The 13,293-nt window shown below is 52.9% G+C and overlaps 1 protein-coding gene across 7 annotated transcripts in view; it reads left to right on the top strand.

Moving 5' to 3' along the window:
• The first annotated feature begins 1,288 nt into the window (after window positions 1-1,288).
• BicC (protein bicaudal C) overlaps window positions 1,289-13,293 on the top strand; it is a 29,232-nt gene continuing 17,227 nt past the window's right edge. For 2 of the 7 annotated variants that reach the window (XM_076525603.1, XM_076525614.1), the window contains exons 1-4: window positions 2,129-2,451; window positions 2,837-3,100; window positions 4,586-4,629; window positions 11,447-11,516. In XM_076525603.1, the coding sequence (XP_076381718.1) occupies window positions 2,893-3,100; window positions 4,586-4,629; window positions 11,447-11,516 (322 nt within the window). In that variant the 5' untranslated portion in view covers window positions 2,129-2,451; window positions 2,837-2,892. Of the gene's footprint in view, window positions 1,452-2,124; window positions 2,452-2,836; window positions 3,101-4,585; window positions 4,630-10,255; window positions 11,274-11,446; window positions 11,517-13,293 lie in introns of those variants that run through there. The other 5 variants (XM_076525597.1, XM_076525609.1, XM_076525613.1 and 2 more) reach the window with 5 other exon arrangements.

Raw genomic sequence — 13,293 nt, 5'->3', positions numbered from 1 at the left:
TCAATACTTAGAAAAATGATTAAAAAGTAAATTAAATTATAAGCGCGAATTCAAACGTCAAAATTAATTAATTTATTTACATAGAAACCCGTTAATAATCGAAAAACAGCGCCATCGGACGTAGCGACGAAATGCTCAAGCCGGTAGCCGAATCACCGACATTCTCCAAACAACAGATGGCGCCAGTCAGCGTTTCCCGAGATTTTCGATCCGTCGGTAAAATTGTCCACCGGTTTGGGCGTTTTCTCACTGCGCTCTTTAGCGCTGTACGGACCCCCCTTAACCTTAGTTCCAACGAACGCCACGAGTGACCGCCACTTGCCACGAGCGACGCTATTTTTAAATTGTCCACAGCATACCATTCCTGCGGACGTTACGTTATTCCGTTGATTTTCAACGGTGAATAAACTTTCTTCGAACGACAGATTGCCGAAGAGCCTCCACATTAGTTCCATGTTCCCAGAATATCAGTCGAATCCCGAAAGAATTACCCAACGCATGTCGTTCGTTGTTCGAAAAAGCTGACCGATTTTCCCGGGACCCGTGAAAACCGAAGCTCGCCCGATCATCGCTGGGAACGATACGAAAGCGAGGAAAACAGAATCGCAGCGCAATAATTCGTCTCACGGTGTACCGTCTCACGGCCAACAATCGGTCAACAAACAATTCCACCGTATTAAAATTAACCTCGGCAAAGGAAGCCGTTGTTTCCTGCAAAGATTCGTGGAAAAGCGTTTCTCGCCGAGGCACGCGCATCGATTCGAGCCGCTGCGCGTTCCAACGAGCGGCTCTGTCCGGCTGTTTGCCTATTCGAAACAGGAGTTGTCGGCTGTTGCGGCGCGAGCGGCGGCGGCGAAGGAGGGAGAGGGGGAAGGCCGGAAAGCAAGGACCGCGAGCGAAAGTCGCGACAGGCGTGAAAGCGCGGCCTCCCGCGCCGTTGGAAAATGAGCGAGATAAGGTGAACGGTGCGCCCGAGGACATGGACGCCGCGGGTACGGCGGCGGGGAAGCAGAGCGAGGGGGAGGGGGCTCCATAGGCGGGAGGGATTTTCGCGGTGTGTCCCTCTGGAACAGCGGCAGAAACAGACGATAAGAATAGGCGGCGTTTCTCGTCGATTCGACCGACGAGCGAACTCGCTCGGCTCGGCGGAATCGGCGCGGATCGGCCGGAATCGGCGGCGATCGTTCGCCGGAAACCGAAATCCGAGCAACGGGCGAAAAGGATATTAGACGAAAGGATAAGCCGGCCGAGTCTCATCGGGCATCGAGCAGTGTCTCGCGGCCGTGTCTCGCGACCGTGTCGAGGTAACGGTTGCCGGAAGAAGCAGGTGGCGAATTTTACTTTCGTGCGGACGTCGCGTCGTTTCACCTCGTCGACGTCGTCTCGGTCCGTTCTCGATCGTCTCGAGCGATCGATCCGGCGTGGACATAACAAACCCGTGGATCGTCAAGGTTTGTAAATCGCTTCGCGATTGCTCGCCGCGCGATACGACGACTCTCTGCTCGGGATCCCGCGCGTTTTACGCGGCGCCGGGGAACCCGCCTCTCTCTCTCTCTCTCTCTCTCTCTCTCTCTCTCTCTTCGCGGCTGGGAATACGAACGTTTCCGTGCGGATAATCGCGCGGACTCTGTACGGGCGAGCGAGCGAGCGCGCGCGCTGGACACAACAGGAAGCAGGAAAACGAAGCGAATTTTCGTGCTCGCTCGGGGATACACAGTCGCCTCGAAATTGGAACGCTGACCTTGCCCGACGATCGCGAATGCATTATTTGTTCGGGCGAAGCACAGTTGACACACGGCATTAGTCACGTACGTGATCGCGTGTAGACGAGCGCGTTGGCGAAAACAATTTTTTGCTCGCGTTCGCTCGGCAAAGGTGTTGGTTGGTTTAGCCGGCGGAATAAGGGGACGGGGAGAAGGGAGACGGCGGGAGCGCGCGAGAGGGTGACGGACGGCGGGGGGTGGGGCCCCGGTGCCGGCACCTTCGGCGAAAGGGGGGAGGGGCCGGTGGGGAGAGGCGAAAGGGAAAGAGAACTTAGGCGAGCGTTGCGAGAGAGAGAGAGAGAGAGAGAAAGAGAGAGGGAGAGAGCGCGAGCGAGCCGGCTCGCGGCGAGCGAGAGAAAGCCGGAGCAAGGACGCGGTCTCGCGCGCGTGGTTTCGCCGGGGGTTAAGAAAAACCTTGTTCGAGTGAATCGTCGCCTGGCTGGACGGGCTCCGATTGGTCGGCCGGCCGGGCCTCTTCTCCGAAATTCGGCTGGAATTCCAAGAAATCGGCGACGGCGGCACGCTTACCGGCATCCCTTCGCGCGCGCTCGCCGCTGCCAACGTGCCAACGACCGTCCATCTCCTTCAGTCGTCGCACCCGTGCGTCGCGTCGCGTCGGGGCAACGCACACGTACACGTAGCCGGAAGCATTCGGAAAAAGTAAAACGGGAGTGACCGAGACGAAAACGTGAGTGGGAAAGTGGGCGAGAGAGAGAGAGAGAGAGAGAGAGAGAGAAAGAGAGAAAAAGAGAGAGAGAAAGAGAGAACGAGTAAGAGAGAGAGAGAGAGAGAGAGCGAGTGAAAGAGAGAACGAATAAGAGAGAGAGAGCGAGTGAAAGAGAGAACGAATAAGAGAGAGAGAGAGAGGAAGAAAGAGATTGATAGCGCGCGAGCGGAGCAAATAGCGCGGCGATCGAGATCGTTTTCAACCCTCCACGTGATCGCGCGGATGCACCGTAATCGGCCCTCTCCATCGTCGCGCGCGGCCATCCATCCTCGATCGTCGTTTCGATCGCTTTCGATCGAGCGAATTCCAATCGAGCTGATCAGCGCGACCGTTCTGTTTTTCGCAGAGAATCGTATCGTATCGAAGGGGTGACGACACCGCCGCCACCGAAACGAAATCAAGATGAGACCCGACGAGGTGATACAGAACGAGCGACGAGCGACGGAGACGATGTCGGAGACGTCGGAGGGCACCGCGGCGACGAGCCTGTCCGGCAAATCCGGCGAGGAGCTGAGGGACATCGCGGCCGTGCTGGGCATCACGAATCCGGACGAGCTGCACCAGGACCGTTTTCGCGTCGATCGCCGAAAATTGGAGCAGATGCTGTTAGGTGAGCCCGCGGCCGCTGAACGGTTGTGCTTCGATTGCTCTCTCTCTCTCTCTCTCTCTCTCTCTCTCTCTCTCTCTCTTTCTCTCTCTTTCTCTCTCTTTCTGCTAGCCGTCGTCGTCGTCGTCGTCGGCCGGGTTTGACCTCTGGCCGCGTTTACACGCACATCGCGAGCGCTGCTCGCGCCTGGCGGCGGTCTGGAAAGCCAACGCGAAACGTCGGATTACGATTTAAATAGATTCGCCTCCGGCTGTTTGTAAACGGAATTAGAGCGGCTACTGTCAAACGACGGCTCTACGGCTGCGATCCTCCTAACCGTTTATTTTGATAGGGGGGCCCCGGCCGACGGGCTCTCTCTCTCTCTCTACGCCGCGTTGTACGATTTAACCTTTTAGGTACGGCTGAATTTTCTGCGCGAGGCTATTTCTCTGGACGGCAGAGTCTGATACTGTATATTCTGTCTGTATATACAGGATGTCCCAAGAATGTCTCGCAATCCGAAAGTGGCGGGTTCCTCGGGCCGTTTGAAGCAACTTTTTCCTTTACAAAAATTTTCTCCGAGGCACCGTTAACGAGTTATCAACGAAAAACCGTGACCAATGAGAGGCGAGCTCGGCTGGCGCGAGGCGATCGAGCCGATGAGCGGAACTGGGCTTCGCGCGCCGGTTGGCTGGGCCGCCTCGCGTCAGCCGTACTCGATTCTTATTGGTCACTGTTTTTCGTTGATAACTCGTTAACGGTGCCTCGGAGAACATTTTTGTAAAGGAAGAAGTTGCTTCGAATGATCCGAGGAACCCGCCGTTTCCAGATTGCGAGACATTTTTGGGACACCCTGTTGACTGCTGTAAATCGATGCGAAGACAAAAGAAGCGTGAAACGATGCGTATGAAGACGATTATTGGGTTCAAACGATGAGCGAGTGAGCTACTAGAGCAAGCCACTATAGTGGCGCGTCGTCCAGAGAGATGACATCCGCGAAAGCCACTATAGTGGCGTGTCGTTCCGAAAGATGACATCCGCGGAAGTCACTATAGTGGCGTGTCGTGTCTAAAAGGTTAAATCCGAAATTCGCGATCCCCGTCTCGGCGTCTTGCAGCGGGGTAAACAGCCGGTGAACACTTCAAGGGGAGCTCGTCGGCTCGTCGTGCCGCCGCCATTTTCGCGCCGGCCGGCGACGACGGTTGACGCGCGATTACGAATCCGCGATTGGACGGAATTCGAAACGGAATTCGATTCCCGTTTGCTAAACTCTATTTTTCCACGTAAAGCGCGAGCCGCGGGCAAGAGACCCCGACACAGCGGTCGAATTTCGAGCGGCGAAGGGATCAACGATCTGGATCGATCCGCCGAAAAAAACGCTCGTATAAAGCGGCACGCGACGCGCGCGCCTGCGACCCTCCGCGCGAAAGAATCCGTCGAAAAATACATCGGAAAAAAGGCCCATCAGAGTTCGTTGTACCCTGACCGTACACTTTCCTTTGTTTACAGGTGATAATGACGTATCCAAGCCAGCGGACGCGTTTTTTCATAACGTAAGTGGCGTTTCATCGAACGGCGCGCGTTCAATCGCGCGACGATCTAGCCGATCGAGAATGAAGCGACGATTTTCGGCGGACTTCGAAACGCGCGCGCGGCGGCCCGCTCTCTCTTTCTCTCTCTCTCTCTCTCTTGCTCTCTCTTTTTCTCTCTCTCCCTCTCGATCGCTCCTTCGACGCGGCGTTCGCCTTCGATCGATGGGAGATCCGCGCGAGAATAGACTCGCGGACGCGTTTCCGAGGGAAATTCGCGGTGGCGGGGTCAACGATCGACCGCCGGCGTTCGTGGCCGAGGCTCTTCGATGCGGACGGACGAACGGACGGACGGACGGACGGACGGACGGACGGACGGACGGATCGTCGGACGCCGGTGTAAACCTTCCGAAACCGCTTGCGCCGCGTTCCCAACTTCTCGCGGTACACCGTCGCGACCTTGCGATTACACCGAAGCCAAACAAGACTATTTTTGCGCGATTCCCCCTTCCTGCCGGGCCGCGATAAATCTTTCGGACTGGCCGCGAGCCGCCGCGCTCCGTTCCTCCACCGGCCGACCGATTAGACGTGTTTTCATCTCCCGCCGGCCGATTTCCTATCTTCGTTTTCGCGCGCGGTTCACGGACGATACCGATCTTTTGCTCTCCCTCTCCCTCTCTCTCTCTTTTTCTTGCGCGCTCTCTCTCTCTCTCTCTCTCTCTCTCTCTCTGTATACGCGTTTCTCTCTCTTTCTCTCTCTCTTTGACTCTCTCTTTCGCTCTCTTTCTCTCTCTCTCTTTCTTTCACTCTCTCTCTGCTATCTATACGCGTCTCTCTCTCTCTTTCTTTCATACTCTCTCTGCTATCTATATGCGTCTCTCTCTCTCTCTCTGCTATCTATACGCATTTCTCTCTCTCTCTCTCTCTCTCTCTGTTATCTATACGCATTTCTCTCTCTTTCTCTCTTTGACTCTTTCTCTGCTATCTATACGCCTCTCTCTCTCTCTCTCTTTCTTTCACTCTCTTTCTGCTATCTATACGCGTCTCTCTCTCTCTCTCTCTTTCGCTCTCTCTCTGCTATCTATACGCGTCTCTTTCTCTGTCTCTCTCCTTCTATCTCGTTCCCTCTCGCTCTCCGGCCACCGTCTCGAAAACAAACGATCGGCGCTCGCGAACGTGGGGGACCGAAGAAATTGCTTCGAAACGCGCGACGTAGTAGTTCGCGTAACGAATGCAGCGAACCGTGCGCCGACAAGTTGGAAGGCAACGTTCACGCTTATCCTTATCGTTGACACGTTGCGTAAAAGGGGCCTGGAAATACTCCACTCGATTATTTATAGACCGACTTTACCCGCGGTGTTCGCGCCACGTACGCGGGTCCCGTTCTCCGCGCCTCCCCGAACCGAACCGATCCGATCCGATTCGATTCGATTCGTTTCGATCCGATACGATTCGTGTCCGTTCGAACGCGAGCGGTTCCTGAAAACAGACTCGAAACTGATATTTTCCCGTCGGTCTCTCTCTCTCCCACTCTCTTTCTCTCTTTCTTTCATTCTCTCTCTACTATCTATACGCGTTTCTCTCTCTCTCTCTCTCTCTTTGACTCTCTCTCTCTCTCTCTCTCTCTTTGACTCTCTCTCTCTCTCTCTTTGACTCTCTCTCTCTCTTTGACTCTCTCTCTCTCTTTGACTTTCTCTCTCTCTCTCTCTTTGACTCTCTCTCTCTCTCTCTTTGACTCTCTCTCTCTCTTTGACTCTCTCTCTCTCTTTGACTTTCTCTCTCTCTCTTTGACTCTCTCTCTCTTTGACTTCCTCTCTCTCTCTCTTTGACTCTCTCTCTCTCTCTCTCTCTCTCTTTGACTCTCTCTCTCTCTCTTTGACTCTCTCTCTCCCTCTCTTTGACTATCTCTCTCTCTCTCTTTGACTCTCTCTCTCTCTCTCTCGCTCGCGGCCGTACCCGCGCGAATAGTGGAGGGGGGGGGGGGACAGATCGGGGGATCATCGGTGTTCTCGCGCCGCGATCTTCCCGAAATACCTTGTTACAACGCGACACGTAATTTTAGCGAGAGTCACTGGACCTCGAGCTCGATTTATCCCCGCGCCGTCATTGCCGCCAAACTTTTCCGGATCTCCGGTCAGTCGGCGGCGCGCCATCCGATCCGCCGCGATGGGAGATCGAGAAGATCGTAGGCGCAAGGCGTTCCGCAGACACCGAACGTTGTAATTTTCCGCGGGACCGACCGACCGAGTTTCCCGATTTCGCGGCTCTCGGTGACGGAACGCGGGCTCACGTGGTGGCAGCCGGATCCGCGGAAACCTGGCACGATTTATGTTGCTCTGTTTCTTTTGGCAAATTGACGGATGATTGAAGTAGGGTAATAGAGAACGATAATAGAAAGGTAAAAATAATATGTATATATAATAATGGTAAAGGTAATATAATATAATATAATGATATATAATACATGTATAATAAATATATAAATAAATATACAATAAATATATAAATAAATATACAATAAATATATAAATAAATATGTAATAAATATATAAATAAATATATAATATAAATATAAATAATCAAATTCGTCTTTATTAAATATAACTGATTAACTTATAATCGTATAAGATGAAACTGTTCACGAACTTATAACTTATAACATTTATAATACTAATAATAAAAATTATAATAATTAATAATATTATAATTATATAATATTATATAATATCATAATATTAGAATATAATATAATATATATATATATATATAATATTATAATAATAATAATAATAATACAAATTTATAAACTATGTAATAATAATAATAATATAATAAATAATACGATAATAAAAAGGTAAAAAAATAATCAAATTCGTCTCTATTAACATAACTGATTAAATTATATATATGTTATATGTTATTATATATATGTTATATATATATTAAATTATAACAATACAATAATGTTCACGAACCTGTAACTTACAACATTTGCAATTATAAATATTTATACTGTAATTTTGCAGAAGTTCGTTATGTTAAATTTCGCCAGTCGAAGTCAAATCCTCGGATGGTCCATAATACCTTCAGAAAAGATAGCATTTGTCGCGAACTGGCAATGTAGACTAATTTCCTGCTTCGGTCTCGCTCAACAACAATATATTGCATCGGCTGCGCGGTGCAGGAAGATCGAGGCCGTGTAACGTTGGAACGTGGACCATCGGCGATGGTGCCGCGGCGACAGTAAAAGAGTAATTTCTCGAAAAGTGCCAAAATGTTGCAACTTTCTCTGCCTCGGTAATACAGTTAGACAAATTCTTGGCACCTCGCGTAAACATATTTTTCTGGGTCGCGCTGGGAACGTAACCAATGGAATATTTATAATGATATATACATATACGTGTATACGTATGTGTATCATATATATTTTATTACAATTTATTTTAATGTAACATAACTCGGGAATATTTACAAAAATTTCGTTATTTCTCGAGACAACTAAACAGTTCACTGTAGTTAAATAAATAAATATATATAATATATATATTATATTATATAATAATAAATAGTATAATAAATAAAAATATAATAAGATATAATAAAATAAATAAATAATATATATTATATATATATAATATAATGTAGTTAAATGTTTTCAATTTAAATACCACGTAACCCTTCGTCCATTACTACACGAACGAGCCACATTAATTTAGTCAATTAAATACATCGCAAGCTTATAAAAATATGCTCACTAGAGCACCTGTAAATAAACTAACATAACTCAGGAATATTTACAAAAATTTCATTATTCCTCGAGACAACTAAACAGTTCCCTGCAACTGAATATTACGATATTTGCGAAACACCGCGATATAAATTTCTAATTTTCAATTTAAATACCACATAATCCTTCGTCCATTACTACACGAACGAGCCACATTAATTTATTCAATCAAATACGACGCAAGCTTATAAAAATATGCTCACTAGAATACCTATAAATAAACTAACATAATTCAGGAGTATTTACAAAAATTTCATTATTTCTCGAGACAACTAAACAGTTCGCTGTAGTTAAATATTACAATGTTCGTCGAACGTCACGATATAAATTTCTAATTTTCAATTTAAATACCCTTTAGTAATCCTTCGTTCATTGCTATACGAACAAGTCACATTAATTCATTCAATCAAATACGACGCAAGCTTATAAAAATATGCTCACTGGAACACCTATAAATAAACTCCGCTCTTAAAAGCACCCAATAGCAATGACTCAAGTTTAAACTCCAACCACACCGAACCTCTTCTTTCCGCAATCATTACGTTCCACCGCTTCTACAATAGCGCATTCCACACCGAAAAATAACCAACGAATAAAATCCAAAAATTTCTCAAATCTCCATATTCGTTTCAAGCATCCGCCAGATTATCGTAATTCCGAGGAGATCCCGAGCCCACCGCGCGCCCGTAAAAAAGATCGTGGAAAGCGAAACGCGACGCCGCGACAGAGTTCAATGAAACGATGGACGAAGCGGCGGCGGTCGGAGCGTTCGCGCAATTTACCTTCCACCGGGCTTATCGCGTCTGGATTCAGCCTGGCGAATCGCCTTATCCGCGGCCCGCAGGTTGACGGTCTTACCTGCGCGGATAAAGCGCCCCGCGCGCCCCTCTCGCTCCCAGCCGGCGCGAACTTTCGACGACGATCGCTCGCTGTGGTCCCGGTCTCCGTCGGTTTCCCAGCTTTTCCACGGTTCCCTTAGCCACGTTATTTTCCTTCGAACCGAGCAGAGGCTGCAGAGGGCTCGAAGGACAGCCGTCGTCGAATCGTGACGCTTCCGAGGCGCACCTGTCCGGAGGGGACTCCGGGTGCTCCGCAGGTGGCGGTGTGCCGCCGGGGCGAAACAAGGGAACTACCTGTTCGCCTGGCACGTTGCTAGCCGTCTGTCTCCGGGACTTTAAATCCTTCGGGCTCGAACGGGCGCGTTCACGCGGATCTCGGGTCTGCCGCGGACACGTCTTGGACGGCGCGCGTTGCTCTCGCTCGTTCCTCGGCGAGCCGACGGGTGCACGGGGAAATAGAGAAGCCGAGAGAAAGAGGGAGAGAAAAAAGAAAGATAGAGAGAGAGAAAGAGAGAAAGAAATAGAGAGAGAAAGAGAGAAAGAAATAGAGAGAGAGAGCGAGAGAGAATGAGAGAGAGCTGATGGAAAATAGCGACGCAACGGGCGAGGGGAAACAGAGAAGCCGAGAGAGAGAGAGAGAGAGAGAGAGAGAGAGAGAGAGAGAAAGAAAGATAGAGAGAAAGAAAGAAATAGAGAGAGAGAGGGAGAGAGAGAGCTGATGGAAAAGAGAGACGCACCGGGCGAGGGGAAACAGAGAAGCCTAGAGAGAGAGAGAGAGAGAGAAAAAAAGAAAGAGAGAGAGAGAAAGATAGATAGAGAGAGAAAGAAATAAAGAGAGAGAGAGAGCCGCCGGAAAAGAGAGACGCACCGGTCGAGGGGAAGCGGTATCGCGGGGCGTAGAGCGAGAAAGCGAGCGGACTGGGCGTCGTTGTGACGAAGACGGAGGCCGAGACGGAGACGGAGACGGCTCCGGCGATGACGGCGGCGAGTGGGAGGCGGTTCACCGAGCCGTCCCGTTACATTATCTGCTGTTAGTCAGTCAGTCGTGCCAGCGATCCCGACGCGAACGGTAAAAACGAGAGTCGACGCGGCCGTTCGCGGACCAATTCAGCCCGACAGCCCGAGAACGATAACCGGTCGCCGCGAGCGCGCGCGCGCGCGTTCCTCGCGAAACTCTGAGAGATCCGTTGCGCGAGAATCGATCGAGAACGGGAACGGGCGTCGATCGGGTCGCGCGAGAGCTCGTTCGCCGCGAGCCACCGTGGCGAATACATACGTGTATACCGGGGAGGTGTGAAAAACTGTGCGCGAAAGTAGAGAGAAAGAGAGAGAGGGAGAGAGACGGCGACGTCAGACGACGCGAGGGAGCCGACCGATCCGGGCTGCGCGGAATCCGATCGTGACTCGCGATTCGGTGAACTCTCGGAGCTCGAATCGACTCGGCTAAGATCGCCGAAAGGAGACCGTTGGGAGACCGTTGGGAGACTGTTTCGGGTGAAAGGAGACCGTTGACAGGATCCCGGATCGATCCTCCCGGCGAGAGAGAGAGAGAGAAAAGCCGAAACGCGGAGATCCGCGCGATCGACGGATCGCCGCCGCAGTCGCGATCGATCGAACGGACGTAACGGGCGCCAAAGGACGATCTAGCCGGGATGTCGCGCCGGTCCGCGTCGCGTCGGTGAAAGTAAATCGCGTCGCCCTCGACGGACCACGTCGCCGGACCCCGTCGGACCCCGCCGTCCGTCTCCTGTGCCCGGCATCGAGAATCCCCCGCGTCGATCGATCGCATCGCCTCGCATCGCATCGCATCGCGTAGATCGCGAGATCCGGCCATGACCAGCGGTCCCGACGTCGCCGCGTGAACAACAACAACCACCGCTCGCTTTCCAGCCGCTCGTTTCCGCGACGAGTTCGCGACACGTTGGCGATTCACCAACGTTGGGGACTCGCCGCGACTGTTACGGCGACAGTCTGGCCAACGGTGCAGCCGCAGAGAATCGGACTCGAGCGAGATATCCGGCCAGTCGACAACGATGACCGTGGTAATGTGTCTCGAGTGGTCGGCCGGCCGCGCGACCGCGAGCCGGGAGGACGATATCGTCGCGAACGAACGGAGCGCGAGCGGAGCCGCCGCGGTCCTCCTCGGCGCCGCTCGATCACCGACGGCCGCGCGCTCGCGTCCATCGGGATTCAATAGATCGTTCGCTTGTTGCAGGTTATGGAGGAGACGAACACGTTCGTTACGTGGCCGGCCCGACTCAAGATCGGAGCGAAGTCGAAGAAAGGTGAGTCTCATTTCGCGGGCGCGCGCGAACCTCTCGCTTCGATCGGGAACGCGATCGCGATCGGTGGGGCCCGTTCGCGGCGCCGCGACGCGTCGCGCCGCGCCGAGGAACTTTCTGCCGGAACGGAACGTCCACCCGGAAACGACCGTCGAACCGGTGACGTGTCGCACAGGCCGCCTCGAAGTTCGACGACTTTCGCGACCTTCGGAGAGGACAGAGGTGCCGAACCCGAGCCAAACGGGGCGCCGCTCTCCGGTGGAGCGGATCCGCTTCCGCGCGCGGTGTTTTGTGTTCCTCGGCGCTGGCCGTTTATCGACCGAACCTCGTTACACGTACACACGCGTCAGTCGATTACGTCAATCGTGGGCCGCGTCGACGACTGGTTTGCCGTCGACCGCTGACGTTTGTATCCGCGTATTTTCTTACGACGACTATTTACGGCTCGTCCGAGCGAATTCCCGCCGCGCTTCCCTCCCTGTCCTCCGACGCGGAGCTTCGATTTTCGCGGACGGAGTCGCAGGTTACGCTGCTGCGATCGAAGAAGCGTCTTTCCTCGTTCTTTCTTCGCGTTCCTATCGATCGTATCGATGGATAATCGCGAGAGACGGGCGCCGGAGCGCCCAGAATCCGCGGCGCGGCGAAGAAATCGCTCGGAATACGCGCGCGGACGCTGAATTACCATGACGCGGAGCTTTGATTTTCGCGAACGGAGTCGCAGATTTCTTTCTTCGGTATCCTATCGATCGTATCGACGGATAATCGCGAGAGACGGACGCCGGAGCGCTCAGAATTCGCGGCTCGGCGCGGCGCGGGGATGAAATCGCTCGGAATACGCGCGCGGACGCTGGATTAGCATGACGCGGAGCTTCGATTTTCGCGAACGGAGTCGCAGATTTCTTTCTTCGGTATTCCATCGATCGTATCGACGGATAATCGCGAGAGGCGGACGCCGGAGCGCCCAGAATCCGCGGCGCGGCTCGCCGCGGCGGGTCGAAGAAATCGCTCGGGCCGCGAGCGCGGACGCTGGATTAATTAGAGCGCACCCATTAATCGAAAGTGATTACGAAACGAGACTCGCATGCCTGCTCTGGCGCAGTAGCGCGTGTCGCGTCGGTGAAATAAAACCGCGGCTCGAAGACCGGCTTTGCCCACGGAACCGAGCCGAGCCGAGCCGAGTCAGGCCACACAAACCGCCGTCGCCGCCGCGATCCTCGGATCGACTGACTGGGGCGCGAGCACGGCCGTCGACCGTCGCCGCGACGGCGACGACGGCGGTCGTCCAGCGGAAACGTCCGCTCCGTTTGTTCGCCTGTTTCCGACTCGTCGTTCGTTCGCCGCAGTATGTTGTTCTCTCGCGTTCGCCGCCTCGCCGTGCCGTGGAAACTTTTCGGTGATTCATCCCTTCCTCGTGACCCGTGAACAGCTGTTACGTTCCTCCTCCTGCAGCGCGCCGCGTTCTTCCCCCACCCCCCGGCCCGCCGCGCGTCGCCCGCCGCGCATCGCAGTCGGCCGCCGCTTCCTCGTTCGCGTCGCCGCCGCGTCCCTCGGGCCGCGTCCATCGCGGCCGAACGGGGGCCGATCGTGCGTGACAACGACTCGTAATCCGGTATAAATAGGACTCACCTCCTACCGATTTTCTAGCTCGGCCGCGGCAGGCTTCGCCTCCCTCGAAGGAAACGACGTTTCGTACCCGGACCCGGCGCGCTTCGGGAGGACGACTTTTTCCTCGCCGCGCGGTCTCCCGCGGCCGACGCAACCGGAGCGCGGCCGCTCGCCC

Source organism: Megalopta genalis, chromosome 1 (assembly GCF_051020955.1).
Source record: "Megalopta genalis isolate 19385.01 chromosome 1, iyMegGena1_principal, whole genome shotgun sequence".
Classification (NCBI taxonomy): domain Eukaryota; kingdom Metazoa; phylum Arthropoda; class Insecta; order Hymenoptera; family Halictidae; genus Megalopta; species Megalopta genalis.
The sequence above is the reverse complement of the archived record's forward strand: the minus strand, read 5'-3'. Positions and strand labels throughout refer to the sequence as shown.